This window comes from Oenanthe melanoleuca, chromosome 4 (assembly GCF_029582105.1).
Source record: "Oenanthe melanoleuca isolate GR-GAL-2019-014 chromosome 4, OMel1.0, whole genome shotgun sequence".
Classification (NCBI taxonomy): Eukaryota; Metazoa; Chordata; class Aves; order Passeriformes; family Muscicapidae; genus Oenanthe; species Oenanthe melanoleuca.
In genome coordinates this window covers 48,565,435-48,587,316 of record NC_079337.1, presented here as the reverse complement: position 1 = coordinate 48,587,316, position 21,882 = coordinate 48,565,435, and the positions used below count along the sequence as shown (strand labels likewise).

Below are 21,882 nucleotides of genomic sequence, written 5' to 3'. Positions count from 1 at the left end.
CAGCTTTTCATTTATTCCGATAAATAAATAACTGATTAAAAACAAAGGAAAGAAAAAAAGCAGCAAGAGCATCTCTCTTTTGTATCTGAGCAGGTGGGACTCCTGTGCAGGAGATTACGGAACACAACACAAGAAGGGCTCTGAACTCTTCCGAGCCTAGAGGATGCGCCGGCAGCGGTCTTCCTATAAAAATCCGATCCCGGGGCTGTGACACACTCGGAGGAGCGAAGGCGCCGTCAGCCTCAGCGGAGGCGTCCCCGCTTTGGACACCGCAAACGCTCGCTGGAGGAGGGCGAACCGGAGCGACTCGCCGGCCGGCCGCGCTCCGGGCTCAGCCTCCCGCGGTGGCCGCGGCCGGCGGGGCGGCCTGGGCTCCGGCTGCCGCCGCGGGGTGCCGCCGCACCCGGCACCGCTCCGCCGCAAACTTTTCTGCCCGCGCCCTCCCGGCCGCCGGCCCCGCAAGGGAGCGGCGCGGGGGGCGGTCGGCGCGTCGTCCCCTCGCTCCCCCGGCTCCGGCCGCACCGCCGCCGCGGGGACAGCCGGCGGCCCCGGGCAGCCCCAGGGTCCGCATGGCCGCTGCCCTTCAGCCGGCGGCGAGAGCTGCTGGCGGCGGCGCGGCGCTCCGGGGGCTGCAGTGAGCCGGCGGCTCGCCCTGCGGGATGTGGCCGGCCGGGGCGGGCGGCAGGCTGCCCTGCCCGCGGGACGCGGCGCTGCGGCGGGCGGCGTTCTCCGGGAACCTCTCTGCGCTGCCGTCCCACCTGGTGCCGAGCGGCAGGAGCGTCCGCGTCTTCATCAGCGCCAACCCCGAAGGTAACCGCGGCTGCCGCGCCCGCCCCGCAGCTCCCCCTGCCGCCCGCAGCGCCCGTCGCTCCCGGGCACCGCGCTCCGCCGCTCCCCTGGCACCGCGCTCCGCCGCTCCCGGGCACCGCGCTCCGCCGCTCCCGGGCACTGCGCTCCGCCGCTCCCCTGGCACCGCGCTCCGCCGCTCCCCTGGCACCGCGCTCCGCCGCTCCCCTGGCACCGCGCTTCGACCCTCCCCTGGCACCGCGCTCCGCCGCTCCCGGGCACCGCGCTCCCCTGGCACCGCGCTCCGCCGCTCCCGGGCACTGCGCTCCGCCGCTCCCGGGCACCGCGCTCCGCCGCTCCCGGGCACCGCGCTCCCCTGGCACCGCGCTCCGCCGCTCCCGGGCACTGCGCTCCGCCGCTCCCGGGCACTGCGCTCCGGCCCTCCCCGCTCCCCGGGCACCGCGCTCCGCCGCTCCCGGGCACTGCGCTCCCCTGGCACCGCGCTCCGGCCCTCCCCGCTCCCCGGGCACCGCGCTCCGCCGCTCCCCGGCCGCGCTCCGCCGCCTTGCTCCCCGGCAGCCCGCTCGGGGCCGCGCCGTGCCCCACACCGGCTCCTGCCCCTCTCCCAGCGCACGGCCGCGGCCCCTCCGTCCGCCCGCCGGGCCGGTGCGCGGCGCAGGGCGAGGCGACCACCGGGTTGTGGGGCGGGCTTTGCCAGGTGTGGGTGTACGGGCTCGCAGGCACAGGTGTACTCCGCTCCTTAAGTTTTATGTCCGTAAATGACACGCCTGAAAGGCAGCGGGGCGCGGGGCATCCTGTCGTTTTTGCGCTGTCGGGCATCTGGAGGGCACACGGGGGTCAGGAGTTACGGAAACGGGCTGCATTCTAGCGAAGGGGAGGCTTTTCACGGGAGGCATGTTTGTAGAGCTCTCCTGGGGGTCTGGTTAATAAGTTTCCGATAGGTTTTACAGCACAATGAAAGCTGGCTGAGACTACAGCTAAGGTGATCCTTTGATCCCGGCTATACTCTGATTCCAAGGAAGCCTGCCTTGAAACCTGCGGTTTTAGCTAAATAAAGTCGGGGTCGTATACCCAGTATCTGAATTAATTAGGCATCCTGCTGTTTAAAGCCTATTTTTAAAATTACCCTTTGATTCGAGGAATTTGCATACATTCAGGAGGTGTCATTCCCACTTGTAAGATAGGAGTTGCTGAAGCATATTCCCACTTGAAGCACGGAAATAATAAATTAAGCATTCACACTTATGACGTTACTTGTCTGTAAAAAAATGAGCCCGCTGTATTCACAATTATCTTTCACACCACCACCCACCACCTTCCCCCAACACTTCTAATTCAACAATACTGTCACCTTTTATGAAAACATCAGAGATCTGAAAATCATGCCTGAAACGACAAAATAGTTTGAACTTTGAAGTGAAAATTGTCTTGGCACGAATACTTACGGGAGTATGAGAAATAGTGCTCACAAGCAAAAAAAAACTGGGCATAGTACTGCTTTGAAGAATTCCCACACCTCCAGCACTTCTTACTCGCTTTCGACACAAGGAAACTCTCAGCTCTCATATTCAACATCCCTGTTTGTTTAAAAAGATTATATTCTTTAAGGAGGGCATGAAGATGTTTGCAGTTTATTGCTGCAATCTAAGCAGAGAGATATAAAAATAGTGATAACTGGGTAAAAAATCTATTTGGCTCTGAAAGAAAATTACTGTGGAGTTTTAGAAGATACATTACTCATTAGAAATGGATTTCTGCCAGCATTGCCTTAACTGGGAAGCTGCTGATGCCTCTGCATGGGATGTGATTGGCATTTAGGGTAGCTTGGTATGTTAGCTAGATATTTGCTAAAACAGAAAACCCACTAAACTAATTCTAAAAGTTGAGATTTAAAGCCATATATATCAATTTCAAGGATTTTACCCCAGAATTGTAATTTGAAAATATCAATTTTAAAAGAATCCCAACACTGAAAGAAAGCAATTCAAACATTTTAGGATTGTTTACATTCTCTTTCTTGTAGTCTCACATGGTCATAATGATTAACACTCCTCGTGCCAAATATTTTATCTGTAATATTGCTTCTTCCAAAAATCATAGTAGAGGAACAAAATTTCAGAGTGGTTACAGGTTTTGTTTATGAACACTTAAGGATTCTAATGACAAGGAACAACCATTGCTATTAGTGATAGCACTGTTATTGAAGTATTAATGACTGAATGTGACTTTTGAAAAAGGAAACGTGGATAAACAAGAAATTGGCCTATGATGAGGTTTAAACATTTAGTAAAGTACTTTGAAATAGAACTATTGTTGGTAAAACTCTTGAAGTTTTTCACGGTGCAAAAATTCTGGATGAAAAGAATTAACCTTTTAACACATTCAACTACAATTTATATTAGCATGACTAAGGCCTCTCCTGTTAATTTTCAGCATATCACCACAGTTTATACCCATTCTTCTTGCTGCAGAGCATTCCTGAAAAGGGCAGTGAGCTCCCAGACTCACAGAGGTAGACTTGAGCTGTGGTGTCAGAGAAGTGTAGGGATTAATCCTGCTGGCAGTAACAAGAAAAATTTATCTACCACTGAAAGTGTACAAACCTAAAAGAAGTTTTCTTGACTTATATTTAGTGTGTAGGGGAGAATTCTGGTAATCAGTGTTTGGTCTGTTCTTTATAAACATACTTTGGCATGACTGAAATACATTATGGTTTTATTATGCAACTAGGAAAGTGCTTATTTGAAAAATTTCTTAACTAGAAATCTCTAAAAAGAACGAGTGGAGACAATGAGCATGGGTAGTAGGAGCAAGATTGCTTCACTTTGAAGTCTTGTTTTCTAGAGGAAATTTTGTAGATTAATGAAACTGTATTTTCCCCTAGTAGTTAGCAGTATTGTCTTCCTCAAGTTGTTGATATCAATTAATCCATCTTCATGTCACTGAAAATGACTGGATCTTTAGAAACATGGAAGTTGCTCTATTATTTGAATACAAATAAATATGTTTTCACATTTCCATAGATATAAGCAGTCAGCAATATTTTGAATATGCATTTAAATGGGCATTTTGGTTGAAGATTTTTATTGGTTTTGGTTTTCTCAATATATTTTCATTACTTTAAAGTGATATGAAAAATAAGTCATATTTGCCTGATGATTGTAATAAGTGCTTTACTGTTTCCTGTAGAAATCTGTGAACTGTCAACAGCAAGTCAATTAATGACAGTTTCTCTGCTACTCAGTAGTGCCTGTGTAGATGCCTGCCATTAACATACAGTTCATGTGAAAAACAACAGGTATAAACTCCCTTATGGTTCCTTTACATGGAACTGTGATATCAGCCCTGTGTAGGTTCCAAGCAGTCCAATGATTCTTGGCACTACTTCAAACAGAAAATTATCTGAGTTGCAAAGTTGGCTGTTTCAAGAAGCTATGTGGTGGTGCAAGGAAGCTCTCATTGAAACTGGTGTACCTAAAATGGAGTTAGAAATTTGTCTTGAAAATGAAATCCAGTGAATTGGAACAAGCAGTCAAAACTCTGAATGTTTTAAATCCTTTTGGTTCTTCTGAAAGTTTGGAAATCAGCCCTTTGCTAGTTTGACTTGAAGTCTTATTGCTTCTATTTGTTAAGACATATCCACTTTTTTTACTCTGAGCTCTTGGAGTTTTGTTGTGAAGGTGCCTTAGTAATCAGTAGAAACAAATGAATGCACTGACAAGGGATGTGTATAAAGCCAAATCCTACACACAGGTGGTTCCACTGCAGACAGGATAATACCTTTATATAGAACATGAGTGCGTCCTGAAACAGGCGGTGTTAGCCAGCCTTATCTCAAAGTGTAACCAGGGCTGCACCTAGCACTTCACACAGCAAGGATGATCCCTTTCCCAGCCACTCTTTCAGCTACACACTGCACTCTCCTCTGAGAAACACCCTTACATATCTCCTAAGTTCCAGCACTGGATTGCTGTTACTGGATTTTGACAGTTCATAGTTTTAGCCATTTTTTTATTAATACCCTCTGTTATACAAACAACTTTGATGAGATCATGAACAAGCTTTGTTTTAACAGCCCTGTTTAATTCCTCATGGTTTCTGTGCCTCCAGTACCCATTTTTTAAAACCATTCAACCAACTACTTGTTTTGCCATGATTAACAATCTTAAGTATGAAGTCCTATGTAGACATGCAGAAATATGAAATGAAGATCTTATTCTATTAGAAGGTACTACTGATACTACCACCACTTTAATGATTATGTTGTACAAGCAATTATAAAACCAACCTGTACAGCTGGAACTTCACCAGCTTCTCCATGGATTGCCAGAGTGAGGCTTCCTTGTCTTATACTATTGAATAACTTTGAGTTTTCTTGATTTATTACTCAGTTTTTCATCTTAGTTTATTTCCATGGGCATGCATCATCCAGAATATTGTATTAATTTGAAAAACAATCAATTCTAGTGAAGTGTGATTAATGCCAAATTTACTTATATTCTCATCATACATAAAGCAAAATTGCCACCAGCAGTTAGTTCTGCTGACTAGAGAAGAATTAAATAATGACTGCAGAAACAGGTCTTACCAATGCTTTCATCTGGACCTGTTGTTGTAGGCTGCTTTGCAGGAGTTACATGTGTTTTTATCTATGTTGATGTACACATGAAAGAAAAAAAGTAATGTGAAATTGTAGTTTAGAACATAATGGAAGATGAAACAGATGAAGAATTATGATTGCTTTAATTACAAAGTTATTGCCATATGTGATAAGAGAAAGGCATAATCTGGCATTCTTAGCATGTTTGAGGTCTACTATACTATTTATACCTGAAATATTGTTTTCCTTAAGGAAAATATAATTGAGGAAATGTTAAAATGGAAAGATTCTCAAAAGCCAGAGCAATGCTTACTTAATGATGGTCCATTCTGACCAGTCCCAAAATACCATATTGTGTCCCTACTTGGATATGTTATATGAAGATCTTTTTATAAAGACAATTTTATATAATCTGAGTGGAATTTATTCCTTAGCTAAAGAAAACCACAGATGTTCAAGTGTATGAAATTGCAAAGGAGGTGTTGCGGAGATGTGGAGACAAATAACTCCAGGACTTTTTTTGTGCTAAGTGTTAGTTCTGGTTACCTAATTTTGTACCTATTTATGGTTTTGTGTGACGCACATCACTTGTAGTGTTTAAGAGTCAAAAACCAAGCTACCACTTGGGGAAAAAAAAAAATTAAAAAAAAAAAAGAGGAGTTCAGTAGTTTTAGAGATAAAGTATCTCAGAGTCTGGGGGAGAAAAATCATTCAAGTACCCAGTTTTGGTGTGAACCTTGATTTGAAATATGTCTTATTTCAGGAGATCCAGAGGTTAGAGATACCGACAGTTTGTTAAGTTGGAAAGAAATCTGCCATTTTCAGTACTTCTGCTTCTATGTATAATTTTCTCTCTTCTCTTGTGCTATGAAACAACTCCACTGTTGGTGGGGTTGAGCAAAAAAGCAAGATCTGACTTTCCTTGAGATTGTATGACCAAGTCTTATGTAGGCTTTAACATTTTTGCAAGGCAAAAACAACCAGTACAAGATGTTTTTTTGCTAAGTAGATCCTCAAGCCTTTGTTCCTGTTATTCTGTAATGCAGATAAACTCAAAAACCTGTAGAAATCTGACAATCTGTATAAAAAGAACTGCTCTTCGTGTCCTCCTGTTCTTCATGTGGGTTATCTGCTTATGTAGCCTGTGAACTGGGCTAAGGATTTGCTCTAAATGTTCCAAATAGGCAAATGGCAACACTGATAACTTTAGTTTCATTTTCCACAAAATTTTCATTCATGTACTCAAAAGATAGGATGTGAATTTGGCAACAATACTATCATCAAGAGGTATTGGGTAGGGGTATTTTAATAAAAGAGCAAGATATGTAATTTGGGTTTGTGGCTTCTTCTTGATATTTAGAAGAAAAATTACCTGAAACTCAGTCATCTTCCTGGTAGCAACACCTGGAGTTATCAGCTTCAAATGGATTAGGTATTTACACTATCTACTTAAACTTTTTACCACACGTCCGTTATTTTTAATATTCAAAATATTAAAATTGTAATTTTCTGTAGTAGTTGTCTGTACACACGTATGCACACATATACATAAATTATATGAAATACTCTAAGCTGTGTAGGATGGTATAAATGGATGTGTGACACTCAAGTCACACTGTCATAGACTATATTCAAACTTGCTGGTAGTGCTCAGTTCTCTTGTGAGAACTGGGTATGTTTGAAGGGTACCACTCAAGGTTGTATTTCTAGCAGTGCTAGATTTTGTTGAATGCTATTGTAAAAGTAAAAGCTTTACAGAGGAGTGTGATTGCTTTTTCATAGTGTTGAAGAAATAATATTAAAACAAAGCAGAACCTGCAATTTATTATTTTTCTTCCTAACTTGGCAAATATTGCTTTATTTCTTCAGATGCTAGACTGTGCCTCGTTCTTGGGGGAGTGGCTTTCTCTGAGTGATGAAGGGGAGCTTCTGGACCCTTGACACAGTTTCTAAGTACAGTGAGGGACAATGAAACAAGTGTGCAAATTCCATGTGATATTAATTTCTCAAATAATGTATTAGGTGATGAACAGCAGTGGTGTTGAATTGGATCCTTATTGTGAATTGCTCCCTCAGCAAGGTATGAGAGCTTTAAATGAGGGACAGCACCAAGCAGGCAGCATCCCAGTGCCTTGTTTTCTGCCTGCTGAAGGGCAGTGGCATGACCTCTCAGCTGAGCAGCAGTCTGCTGAAGCCAGCTGAAGAGGATTTCCAAGGCTGTGTTTCAAGGAGGCCACGTGTATTGTATGGTGGGATTTGTGTAATCACATAAGAGCAGTGTAGTACAAAAGGTACATAACTGCATAGCTTGGCATCCTACCTCTAAGCTTATGCAGCAAAATAATTCCTCTTAAGAAACTTGCATACATGACTGTGTGGGCATGTGTCCACAGATTTGTGAACACGCAAGAGGAAATCCTAATTAGACTTGAAGTTTTGTGTGGAGAATTTTAAAACATATGTCACTTAAAGAAAACTTCAAGGAGTTACTAAACATCTAATTCAAGATATGAGGGCAGTGCACAAAAGGCATTTTTTTCATCTAAAACAAATGAAATTTCTTTGGATCTAGCAGCTGAAAGTATTTTGGGATGTGAAATCCTTTCAGGCTGCAGTTATAATACATTAGTGGTATCTACCTACAGTAATTTAAGGTTTTAATATATTGAAGGTGGTAGATATAAATATAGTATCATAAATAGTCATGTGCATGGATTACAAAGAAATCTGGCAGATTTTAATAGAGGCAGTACTTTTCAAGAAAACTGCTTTATCCCTTTTCTGGAATTTTAATTTAAGAAGAATAATAATAGAATTAGAGAACACAGTTTAATCATGCTCATGTCAGTGCTCCTCTAAAATAAGGCCTGACACTACTGTTATTAATATAGGGTTTGTATCAGAGGTAAGTTTTTACTTACAAAATCTGTAGTCAAAAGGGGAGTAGGGCTACATCACAGGTAGCTGGAAACAAGCAGTGCAGCTGAGTAAATAGTAAGAGAGCCCAAAAGAGTGCAGTGTACCCATGTACCTGCTGCTGTGCTGGGTAAGGGTGACATGTACCAAATGCAACTTTTGTAAGCCACCTCATCACCACCATAATTAAATGGCTCCATCTATCTTTGACCTGGTGTTAAACTCCCTCTACCACCACCTATTACTACCCTCTGTTGGAGATGGGACTGTGCTGGACAGACCTTGGGCCTGAGCAGCTACAGCCATTCTTGTGCAGAATATGCATCTAGAGGAAAAAAGTCACCTTCAGAGACTAGATTTATCAGAGTGCTCCAAATACACTTCCTGCCAGAAGCTGGAAAGACTAGCAAATGGCAGGACCTCCACACTGAACTTATTCCAGAGTCATGGGGTTGTGTGTATCAGTCATGGGGACTGATGAGATAGCTGAACATGCCAGATTTCAAACTCTCAGAGCCTGTCAAATACTCCTGTTCAGTCTGCTCCTAGCATTTCCTGGGGTGACAGAGCTGCAGTCTTCAGTAAAGTAACACTCCTCTGTGTTATGATTAAACCCTTGAAAATATTTATTAATAGAGCCCATTTCACCCTGCTAGCAATGGAATACCTTCATAGTCTCATCTAAGCTTTATGAATCTCCATACTGAAAGAGAAGATAGTTGAGATAATTATAGTATATGTATGATACCTAGCAATGTTACTTGTGAAATTCTTATTTAGTCTCTAACTAATGTTTTACAAAATATTAAGATGAAAGGAGAATTAATGACTAAGAGCCCTATCTGGACACCTTTAGTTTCAGAGTTTAAAATTAAGTTAAATTTAAAATACTAGATTAAGATTACTTTTAAATGATTGAGAACCAATGAATAACCATGTGGGTTAAATACTTTTAGATAAGAGAAGTTATCCATGCTTGCAGAGTTATGCAAATCAGCTGTTCCATACAAGATAATTGAAAAGCAAATGCAGTAAGATCAGGCTTAGTGAGTTAGACCAAAGGAGCCCAATACTCCTCTCTGACCCTGGCAATTTCAGATGTATGATGAAAGAATAATAAATCACAACAGGGACAAAGTGATGAAGATCATGTCTTTGTGCTTAATAACCTGTGAGGCCCTTTGCTTCCATGAATTTGTCCAGTTGCTTTACTAATTAGTCAGTAGTCTTGGTACTTTGGAAAAGGTAGCAGCCTTTCCAAATCTTGAGATGGATTATTGCCCAGTAAAATACCTAGTCCTGCTAACTTTATTGGGAATTTTTTATGAACAAGACCATATGTATTCACCCAAAGAAGAGATCTCAAAAAACAAACATGATAATATCTGTGAAGAAAGAGTACCTAGAAGCAGATCTCCCTAAAAGAGTAACTTTATCCAAAACCATTTTTGTCTATCTGTATATAGAAAAAGAGGTTAACTGTGAAGACCTAATTATCAGAATGTCCTTACTCCTACAGAGTTATTAAAATGGAGCCATAATAAGAAATAAATAAGGAAATTACAGCATTCAGCATTCTAAGGAGAATAAGGTGTGGAGTCTGATCCAAAGGGGTGTTATGCAGGACTCTAATCTAAGGTTTACCTTATTAGCAAGAATTTTTGCACTTAAATATGCCAACATGACACATCTAGAGGATCTTGCTTTACTGTCATAATTAAACATAAATCTTTTATGGCCACTATATAAGTGATTTTCTTGAAATTCTGGAGTCAATATTTTTATGTTTCCATACCTACTACTGTGTAATAAAGGCCCCACAAATTCTAGAAAAGGAGATCAAAAGAAAAATATTTTCTTCCTTGATAATAGTCCTGGTGGGTAGATTCACAGCCTGTACTGTTCTGGCAAGACAAAGTAGTAAGTTCTGAAGAAAATTACTATTTTTCACTCTGTAATATTTCTGATAGCTCAGATATCAGTGAGCAGTAGGTGTTGATCTTTTTATGAGTGATTGCTAGAAAATACTGGGAAAATTATAGAATCATAGTATTATTATTTGATAATGGCCTTGTTTTATCTATATATATACTGTATTGTGTTTAAAAGTGATGAAGAATTATGCAGTGCTCTTGAAACTAGTTATTGAAGCATTTCTGTTTGTGTGATCCCTAATTTGGTACATCAAAACACTAGCAAAATTTGGATCATTATTTACTTTGAAATGCAAGTAATTTCTGACATGGGATTTTAAAGAACTAAGGCATCTGTGATGGGCAAAGTTAGTGCCATTGAGTTCCATGATTTGCCATCTAAAGCAGGTGTGTGTGGCTGTAACAGAGACCCGGGGGACCTTAGACAGATATTTCATTTGTTATTTTTTATTGTGCAAATCACAGACTACAGGGGCTGCAAGGGACCTCTTGAGGCTTTCAGATCTGTCCTCCTGTCTCAAGCAGGAGCAAACATACCTGTGCCATTCCTGACAGGTTATCTCACTCTTCATGAGCTGTCTCCAAACCAGTTAGGAAAATACACAGGAAAGCAGGCTGTACAGGATGCTGCAGTGGTGTGTCTTCAGTAGCACTGTGGTCATGCTTACATGCAACATACAGACACAAAATAAGCTCATTAGTCAATAACATTATCAAAAGTAAAAAATTTCTTGAAAACCTCCTTGTGTAGAATGAGTTTCAGCAACTTTCAGAAACTGGTGTATGTAATTCACAAATTTCTCAAATCCAGTTTCTTCCTCATCATCCTTTTGCCATGTCAGGAACTCAATCTGAGCATCCATAGAAAAGATAGATAATATGAATCAATAAACTCCTGTAAGGATAATTTTATCATGGATGTATGTCCTGCAGTGGTCTGCTTACTTCAGGTGAAGCTTTTCTGGAAATGAGACATTTCTGAAGTGTCTATGATGTTATGGCTCATGTTACTGCTTTTGCTTTGGTGGTTTATTTATGAATGGAAGGAGGAGACACATTTAGAGGATTTCTCTTATTTATCTAGTGATTTGTTGGTCCAATTTCTTTAATGTCAGTCAATGAGTTAAGAATACTTTTCAAAAGAGAACAGGAGACATGTAGAAAACACAGTCCAGATTTTATTCCTCCCCTTTTTTTTAGAAAACAGAGATTAAAATGCAAATAATCTCTTTACACTCTACCTGTTTTAATTAAAAATGTTCTATTTTACACTTTCTATAATCAACCATGTATAATATTATATAATTCTATTAAGCAATTCCATTGCTGGTATATTGTTCCAATGTTAATGCCACAGTCAGCTCCTCACAGTCATTATGTAAATTCAAAATAGTTTCAGACAAAATCTCCAGTTATAGATTCAGTTGACTTTAACCATGTGTAGTGTGGCAGATAAAAGTTTAATTTTTCTCTATTATATGGCCAGGGGACAAGTACCTTTGCAGGCACTGAGAAAGACTGATAGTGTTTGGCAGTACAAAAAAGGGAAATAAAGTCAAGTCCACCCTTTCAGCCAGCTTCTACACTGCCATTGAGACCATGGCATCACAGAAGGTCTTTATCCTCCCTTAAAGGTAATTGTAACTCATTGGGGATTATTATCAGGAAAATAAGAGCAAAGAGTTGGGGAGGATGGCTAAAGTAATTTGAAAGTGCTAATCTGGGAAACATTCTGTAGTTCAGTCATTGATTAATTAAATTCATATGACAATTGGAAGTTTTCTTTAAATATTATTTTCTATATCATACTTGTATAAGGTATTTGTAAGAAATTATCCTTCCTTGTTTCAACTACATCTGCTTCTCCAGGTGACTAGAATATGTGTTGTCCTTTTTCAATTACTAACTCTTCAAGATTGCTAAACTTCAAATTTACTATTACCTTTACATTTTATCAACAAAATGTGGTTAGCAAGCAGAAGAAATTAATAAAACCTAGAGCAAGAAAGCAATAGCTAGGAAAATCAAGGCATCAGAGGAATAATTGACTGATAAAAACAGGTACATTTTAGAATTTATTAAAAATGGCCCTTTCAACTGGATTATATAATCTTCACTAAAAATAATGCTTAGATGAATCATTGGAATTGGAAGGATAAGGAGAACAAGGTCTGATAAATCACTCTTCCTTCACATGTCAATCACTGTTTGCCTCTCAGACATTACATAATCCATCAAAACGAGCCAGCTTTGTAAATTATTTGGCCATGTTCAATGAGTTTCAATGCAGACCCTACCTGGAATTCTCAACTTAAAAACTGTTGCACCACAGGGCCTGTAAGTGGGTGTAATACCTAGCTGAAATTGTCTGTCAGTAAGTGAAGTAGTCCTTTAAAATCAGTTGAGATCCTCTTCTTCAGGCAAGTCATGGTTGAGTTTCTGACATCCCTCCCTCATGTGGTCCCATTATCCTGGGCTTAGTGCCCTCTTGCAGCTGCTCTCCTTTGCTGGGCTTGTCATTTCATTTATTCATCTTTGATAACAGTTTCTACAACAACCATGAGCTATTGTGACTGTTCAGTGATGTTACTAATCCTCTCCATTTAGCATCAAGGAAAGAAATCTGTTGCAAAGAAAACTCCTACTATATATTGATGCAAACTTACTGCACTGATAGCAAGCAGCTCTTATTCTTATGTGGGTGCTTCTGCACACCCAAAAGTGAGACTTTTTCATCTTCTGGCATAAAAGTCTTCATATCTTTCACTTGAAGCCCACACAGTAGGCTGCATTTATCAGTCATGTTTTCCAGTTGTCCCAACCAACCTCACCAGCTTTGCAGTGATCCAAACTGTGGCTGTATTGCACCAAACTTAAGGAAGAATGTTGTACTGGAACTCCATGACTTGTGCACCTAAAGTACAAAATTTAGATAAGGGAAGGGCAACTTTACTCAGGAGCCAACAGTTCTTGCAGAGCTCTTCCACTGTTTTGCAGTACTGCCAGATGCAAAGTCACATAGGAGTGTTTATTGGAATTTCTTCAGAATGAGGTGTATTTAATGGTCCTGTACCAGACTGTACTGTGAAATAAGTGTGTGCTTTTATGAGACTGGCTTTCTTGTGGTGTTTTAGGGCTCTGCTCTGCTTTATGCTTTCTCAAAGCCTACAAATACTACTTCATTCTCTTCCAGCACTTGAACCTGCAGTTAGGAGGAAGAATGTCTGTGACATCCCTTTGCTTTATTGACTGCCACAGCCTCATTGCCTTAAGTGCCTTAGTAACACAGCCTGATGGTTTTTCTTTGGTCTAGGGCTGTGAGAAAAAAAGTAGCAAAGCTACTGCAGTATACACATAACTTAATTGTAAAGGCATTTTCCAGTGTTGTAGGCCTTTTTTGTGCTTTCTGGGAAATTCTGTAAGTTTTTGAAGTGTGAGTTGATATCTCTCAATGAATCAATGGGATTTTTTGCTGATAACTTTGTTACTGCATTGGCCCTTATTTCTGTCCTCTGTTATTCATTTTTCCACAGCTCATTCCGAATTCCTCCTTCAGATTTCACAAGAAGTTTTCCTTTCACATTAATTTTGATCATAGTAGCAAATTCTTGTCCTAACAGGCTTTGTTGTTTTCCAGTGCTTATTTTTCATAACCTTTGATGTTCTGCAGAGAAAATTTTCAGATTTAATTTTGGTGTTTCTTAGTATGTTGTGTCTTCAGTTCTGCTGTCGCATCATTTAATTGTACCACAATAATGGCTTGCAAATTGTCATGTTTTCAGGAGCTTTTCCTAACTTGTCTTATTAAATGAAAGAAATAGATTTTTTGGAATTCTCCCACTTGTGCAGAGAGCTCTCCCCCTGCAGTTCCTGCTGTTTGTGGCATTTGTGTGCAGACGTGTTTGCATTTCTGTGTTTGCCACAAACCCCACTCAGGGGACACAGGGACACCTATGCACCCAAGCTGCAGTCTAGGGAGAATATGCAGGCTTGGGAAAGGATTTCAGGTCAATCTAACTCTTCTTGTTTTATTTAAGAACATCTATGTATGAGGGTGCTGTGTTCCCAATGGGCAATGTGAGGTTAGTTAATTAGGACACATTATGAGATAATATTCTGCTTTGGACTCCTCATCCATATCACCACCACTAGAGTGACACAAGGGTATGTACTGTTTACTGCTTGATTTATTTTGGATTGAGGGATTTCATGCAGACTCTGGAAGTCAGTAAGGTATCAAAATATACAGGCTTTCAATACATGCCAAATGTAGAACTTAATTTAAAATCTACTGAGATTAGCAGGTCTTTCTATTAACTTCACCACCTTTTGGATCCAATTCCAAATTTGTTTCATGTAAGCAAGCTGCACACAAAATAGAACTGTCAGAAACCAACATTTGTTTCAAATTGGGAAGGCAATCATGAATAATGAGAATTTGAATCTTGATATTTGGGTATAGAAACCACATTTCCCCTTCTCTTATATCAGTTTAATGCTGATGTTTCCCCTAAATTCTTCATTTTAACATGGGTCAAGACCTCTCTGATTTTACTAGCCACCTTTTTTTTTTTTTCAATTGTTTGGGTGTTAAACCAATAGGTGGCACTGGTTAAGCGTATTAGAAGTCAAGATGCAGGGTATTTTATAAAATGACACTGTAAAATCTGACCATTATAATTTTTTTAAAAATTTAAAATACATAATTTTAAAAATGTATGTTGCCTATGTTCACCTACTGTTTATGTGCTTTTTTACATTTGTCATCTTACTGATCTGACAACATGGAACACTTCAGAGAAAACCATGCTTCATTTTAAATCAGGTATTGTTTGATTTGGGGCTAAAAAGAAGAGGTAATTGCTGCAACTAGAAGTTTCAGGCTTATAATTACACCCTGCATTTTGAATCTTGCCTAGTTAGGTCTTTTGTTTTGGAAGTGTGTTTGTTTAAGTGTTCTGGTGTAGATCACAAATTTGTAATCACATCCTGTCATTTCTTCCCGCTTGAGAGACACATTTCAGAATTACTTACCATCTTAATGTTATTTTTCATTATTTCTTCTGACTTTCATGACAAGCAGAAATTACTTTGGGCTGAAATGCTTAGTCCAGTCTTGTATTTATGTTTTTTTAAGAACTGAGAAGGTTGAGTCACGTGGACTTTGTGCACATCTCATGAGAGAGCTCCATCCATCAGGTGGAGTGAGGACACACAGCTCTGTTACATCACAGTAAGCTGGAGTGTTTTGCTAATCAGAATTTATTTGGATGGTTACTTATTTGTGGAGTTTAGTTGAATTAGTGAATGGTCTTCAGTGTATCCAGTTTCTTATTTGCCTTCCATACAGCCAGTAGAGACCTCAAGGCTGGCATTGTTATTTGGGAGAATTGACCCAGACCAACCTGTTCCCATTCCTGGGCTACCTAACCTTGCAAAGCTTTGAATGCCAATTCTAATACTCTCTCCTCATAGAAACTCCAAGAGAAACTAATGACAGCAGTGTCTATGGAGTTCATTTTCTAGGAGGGGAAGGGTAGTAGGGAGCTCAAGTATTTTTTTCTCCCCTTTTACCTGTTACATGATTCGAACCCACTTACTGCTTGCAAAATGCTCTGAGATGAAAAGTGCTCTAGAAATGAAAATTACTTCTTATTATGGTATTATTTTCAGAGACAAATTTTCCATAATATTTAGGGACATGTAGCCTCCTAGTATTCGAATTTTTTAGTAGCATGGGTGATGCAGGATCTGTTGTGCATTATCAATGAAAAGGGTGGTATAAAAAGAATTATTCAGTTGAACAGTCATATGAGTCAAGAACATGCTAGCATTAAGAGGCTTGGCAGCCACTTCTTACTTGGCACTGCTGCTAAGTAATTAAAGTGCAGAAATTCTCACTGCAGTTAATAGACAACGGTTATAAAATACCCACTGTTTTTTAATATTGCAATCCATTACAAAAAAAAATCCTGTGGCAAGAATCTGTTCTACCCTTCTATCAAATCTAAGCATTTAGTAGCTCAAGGAAAGCAAATAGCTGGGTATCTTAGTGGACATGCCCTCGGGACTAGATCAGAAGTTCACTGCTCATCCAAGGCTTCCATAGTGGCACAAGAGGCTCCAACATTATGTATTAATAAATGCAATGGTGTGAATTGGGCAGGAGACTATGGCAGCAGAGAAATGGGCTGAAAGAATGAGGTGGAAACCCCCAGCCAGTGTCTGTCCTGACCCACTGCAAAGCTCGAGAACACCAAGAATGGAGGAGGTGATACAGAAATTGTTTCTTCCACGTGTACAAGGAGCTGCTCTTTCTTGGATGACTGCCTGGAGATGACACCTGTAGACAGCTCTGTGACCCCATATGACATTCATTTCTGGGTGCCTTGAACAGCTGCAAGAGCAGCTTTTTTCTTTTTTTTTTTTTTTTTTTTTCTTTTTTTCTGCCTTGGTTCTTCAGCTGCCTGCCTCAACTTGTTATGTCAGTCAACAATTTTCCTGCTGGCTCTTTCAAGCTGGGTATTGCAATGTTCCTCTGTCAGTGAAAGAGTGGCAAGGCAAACACCCTCCCTGCCTAGGATTTTCCTCTGCTTGAGGGCCTTAGCTTGCATCATGCATGGGTATGGTTACTCACAGGTTATTTTTCCATGAATAGATTGTCAGCTCGAATGTGCTGCTCCTTGGAGCGTGGTGGAGTGGGATTCTCTGTCCCCACATTGGCACCTCCCTTGCAACACATGGTAGGAGAATGGAGCTGAGCAATCCTTGTTCAGCTGCATCAAGCCTTGACTGAGTAGTCAATGTGTGACTGCAGCCCACATACATTAAAACAGCCACTCACATCACTGTGTCTGAACTCAGGCCAGTACAGCACCAGCAAAAATATAAACTATTTGGCCTTAGGACAGAATAACTGATGCTTGGAAATGGGCAATTCCAATCAGGCCCATGTTAATTCTTTCTGTTCATTTGCATATACATTTTGAAATTTTCTTCAACAGACTTATTGTTCCATGACTTATTTTATCCCAAAGATTAATGTTTGGCAACTCTTTGTAAATACACATCATCTGTTTACTAACACTAGAGTGAAAAATGTACTTGCTCTATGAAAATAAAAGAAGTGACTTTAATAGCAGAACAGCTTGTGTTTGAAGGTCAGGCTTTGGCATGGGAATAGTTCACGCTGAGAAGCTGCACCTCAGCATTCTCTAATGAAAACTGGCAGTGATTTGACTGAGCTAGAAGCCTTCAGAAATCACACTGCACACAAACAGTTGTGTTTATTGGACAGGAGAAGGGATGTAGATGGGTATGTGACTAATTCAGTTCAGTCCTCAGGATTGCCCTGGGGAGCAGGAGGAGAAGGAGGGTGCACTGACATCCTCAGTGTGTAGGGTGGGCAGGACAGTGTGGTTAAGGAATGGCTTAGGAGGCAGCCAGAGATGGCTCTTGTATGGAAGATGTGCACTCAGCAAGTCACTGTCTTGTGGGTTTGTGTTTGTTTAAATGCTGGAGGCAAGTTAAGGGTTGGGTGAGGTTTTTAAGTTTTCTCTTATGTTTTTTCAGATTGTAGTTTCATTCCCACAGTTTATTGTGAACTATTTGTATTTTTGAGTATCAGAATTAACATTAAGAGGCGTAGAAAGCTCGTCTCACAACTACTGTCTCATGTTTGCTGCTAGAAGAATGTAATTTAGTTAATATGTTCATCTGCAGCAGCAGCCTGGAAGGTGGAATTTGCCTGTGTGATTTTGTTGGGAATTGCCAGCTTCACAGATTTGCTGTCACTTAAAATCAAGTTAGATAAAATTTAATTAAACCAGCTTATCTGCCATCCATACTAATTACCAGGGTTCATCTTAACTAGATACACTTCTGTTTCCTTAAAGTTTCAACACTTATTTCAAATACAGGAATTCTTAAAATTAATTAATATAAGCACCAGACTCAAATTCCAATTAGATAAGCACATTCCATTAGATATGGAGGTAGGAATAAAAACACAAATGGATATGCCAAGGGTCTTACCCCGACCACAGTTGTAGTTGAGGGAATGTTTTATCTATTTCATTTTTAAGATATTACAAAGTAGCTCTACTCCTGCAGTGTGTTGTTTCATTTTCTAAATAAGACTCTACATGTTAAGCTGCAGGGCACAGCACCATGTTCTAAAACTGGAGCCAGAACCACAGGGGTTCTGTGGTATAAATCCTATGGGCATAAACAAAAAGTAGAGAACATGGTTTTATCTATTGTAAACCTCAGGCAAAATATTTCCCATTTATCATTTAATTATGTTTATTCTTAAATTCTGGTTTTTTTCCAATACTTCCTTTTTGTTGTTGTTGTTCCTGCAACTTAACCTATTTTATATCCCTATTAAGATCATTCTGTCTGCTGTCACACTTAAGTAATTGCAAACAAAACTGTGGATTGTTGCTTCCTAAAGAACCAAGCTATAATCATGATTGATTTTCACTTAAAAAGGTAAGAATAATTTTGGTTTATCTCAGTAACTGAGTATTAAGTTGGTTTTCAACAGAGTTTATTCTACTTGATCATGAAGATATGATGCTCTGTGTTTTCATAAACCTGCATGCCAAAATTAACCTGTGTTAAGGCAAAGAAAATAATCTTCTATCACTGGTTGATCTTAGGGTCTCAGTTATTGTGAAGGTAAAAAAATGAAGTATTTCAAATAAAGCAAATTGCACATTTAGCTTTTTTCACAAGGTACAGCAACACCATTTCTTTGGAGCCAAAATAATATTGCTGTGTTGGCATCATACAACCCTCTGACTAATTAGCCTTGTTAGCTGTGTACTACATTCTGCAAGGAAAGGATGACTTAGACACTAAAGTATGACAGAAAATTAATGACTGTGGATCCTAAGGAGGGAGCAACTCATCCATCCCTTTTATGTACTAACACAGGCAGCTCTGAGCTGAGAGTGCTGGTTTTTTCACTCCATTCCTAAATATTTGTAGGATGTGTCTGTATTCAGCCATGTCTGTAAGTGAAGTGAATCTCTTGATCATCACTATCTAGTACACTTTGACTCACATCATAGGGGGTCTTGGTATGCATGAAATGGATTCCTTTTTGATAAAAAACAGGAAGATAACTCCAGGTTCTCACCAAATGCATTCCAAGTGTTTATGAGGGTTGATCTCAGTGTAAAGCAAAATGCTCTGAAAAAACATATGGCATGGGCATTGGGTGCTTGGCACCATCTGTTTTACTCTACAGCTTTGCTCCCACTAGCCCAGACAAGAGCAAGCCTTCCCAGGCAGTGTACAAGCAGCCTGGATAACTAAGCCAAACCTGCAAGTTCTCCTGAGCATTGCTGTAGGTTGCAATGGGTGCTCAGGTCAGGTCACTTGGGCCAACCTCTCTCCTCAAGTGCTGTCAGCAGAAGCATGAACTTGTCTAGTTGAGTCTTGAAGAGCTGCAAGGACAGAGGAGTTTCTCCTGGTGTCCAGCCTGAACTTCCAAGATGTAATATGTTCTGGTTGCCTTTGTTGTACTCTCTGGCATGAAGAGCTTGGCTCCATCCTCTTTGTAAATGCATTAATTGTGGGCTGTATTGGCTCCCTCTTTCACACTTTGCTGGACTAAAGATGCCCAGACCCCTCTGTGTAGCCATGTGCTTTTGGCCTCTATCTCAGCCTCTCCAGCTTCCTCCCCATCCTCCTGATTTGGGATGCCCAGAGCTGGGCACAGTGCTCCTGGTGCAGCCTCTTTGGTGCCAGGGGGAGGAGAGAAATGACTGCCCAAGAGAAGCTGTGGCTGCACTCATCCAAATGCAGCCCAGAGCAGGGTCTCAGTGTACTGACAGTGTTCAGGTTGGGTGTATATGAGCTCTACACTTCAGAGTTAGGATCTCACCTTGCATGGACAGTCACATGGAAAGCTGCTGATGTAGCAAGGACTTTAATGCTTCTTGCACCACTGTCAGAACACATTAGCATAGCATATTGTAAAACATTAAAGCATAAGTACATTGTATAACATTATTCCACTTAGAGAGGATGCTTTCTGAAAGTGTCTCTGACTCCACATCAAAAGTCTGTAAAGGAAGAACTGTGGTAATTCAGATAAATTTAATTAAACCTGACTGCACTTTTGAGCCTTTCGGTATAGACTTTTTTTACCCAGATGAAGATTTCAGGGGAAATAATTCTCTGGATGTTTCTGGATTGCTTTCTGTTCATGAAAATAAGTGGTAATTATGCCACACATTTGGGTAATCTTTCCAAGATACACTGAAATACTGAGAGGAATATTATTAGTTGGTGTAATAAATTAAATTCTATTTCACACTTTCCTAGATTTTTTTTAGATAAAAGCATTATATATCTGTGACCATGATTATATGAACAGACATCTGACTCAGGTATATCAGCTGTGGCTCTGATGGTGGCTCTAAAGCATTGCTAGATTTGCATATATGTCTCTTATTTGCAAAAATATGGGAAATGTCAAATCAATTGTAATCTATTGTTTTGTTTCAGTGCAGTTGCACAGATAATGTGTTACCTGCAGCAGATGTTCTCCAGCATCCATTAATTAACACTTCATTTTTCATCACATGGCACTCAGAGCTAGTGGTTTACAACAGTTAAGTTCTATTTTTGGAAATAACTTAGCAACAGTGCTATCTCTGTATGGTCTCAACTCAAAAATACAGCAAAATCCATCACATATTGTAGTCTTGTGAAAGAGAATAAAATTTATTATCTATACAAAATTTCACTACTAACCAAATTTACTTCATATTTGACCATATGTGCAAGTGGTATGTTTTATATAAATGTGTTTAGATTAACTTGGATGTACTGAACTTAATAATTTTGGTGTCATTGCCATATTCTACTTCACTATCAAAATGTGTCATTTTGCAGGGTAATAATAACATGATATCAGAACTGAATATTTGGTATTATAGGAGGAATCACCTGGGCAAAAGATAAAAATGCTATGCATGATAAATAATGGTTTTAAGATGGTGAAGAAAGTGATATATTTGAGACAATGTTGTTAGCTCATGTTATTGATTTCTTTCTAAGTATTGAGATCTCTTTCATCTTTGGTATATCTCTTTTTTCCAGGTGTCTCTTATTTGTAAAGTTTAGCTTTCTGGAAACTAAATAGAAGTCAAAACAATAAAGAAATTCTGACTGCTGAATTACACAGTGAATTCAGCTCCACTGGATTGTAATACACTGCAACATTAAAGTGTGTATGAAGCATAATTTTGACACATGCAAACACATTTATGTGATTTCATGTGTATTATTACACATGCTGACACTTCCATGTGCTTGTGCAGCACACAATTTCAGGATTACATCTCAAAACTTGATTTTCATTACTGCTCTGTGTGTGTTAAGGGTTCACTTTTGAGTGAAAAAATCTGTATCTCTGACTAAAAGAAGAGTTTATATAAATATTGTTAATAGCATCTTTTTCCACAACACAGATACAATAGCAGAAAGGAGGGCCCTAAGAGAACATGTGTATCCTAAGCTGAGAGAATTCTGCAGAGAAAACTATGGCCTGGAATTTCAGGTAGGTTTTGTTGTGTTGAATCTTTCATTACTTTATCTTGAAACTAA

General features: G+C 40.1%; 1 protein-coding gene across 1 annotated transcript in view; it reads left to right on the top strand.

Moving 5' to 3' along the window:
* The first annotated feature begins 431 nt into the window (after positions 1–431).
* Positions 432–21,882, top strand: part of NWD2 (NACHT and WD repeat domain containing 2) — a 52,496-nt gene continuing 31,045 nt past the window's right edge. Inside the window, exons 1-2 of the mRNA XM_056489779.1 lie at positions 432–810; positions 21,747–21,835. Coding sequence (XP_056345754.1) covers positions 660–810; positions 21,747–21,835 — 240 coding nt within the window. The 5' untranslated portion in view covers positions 432–659. The remainder of the gene's footprint in view (positions 811–21,746; positions 21,836–21,882) is intronic.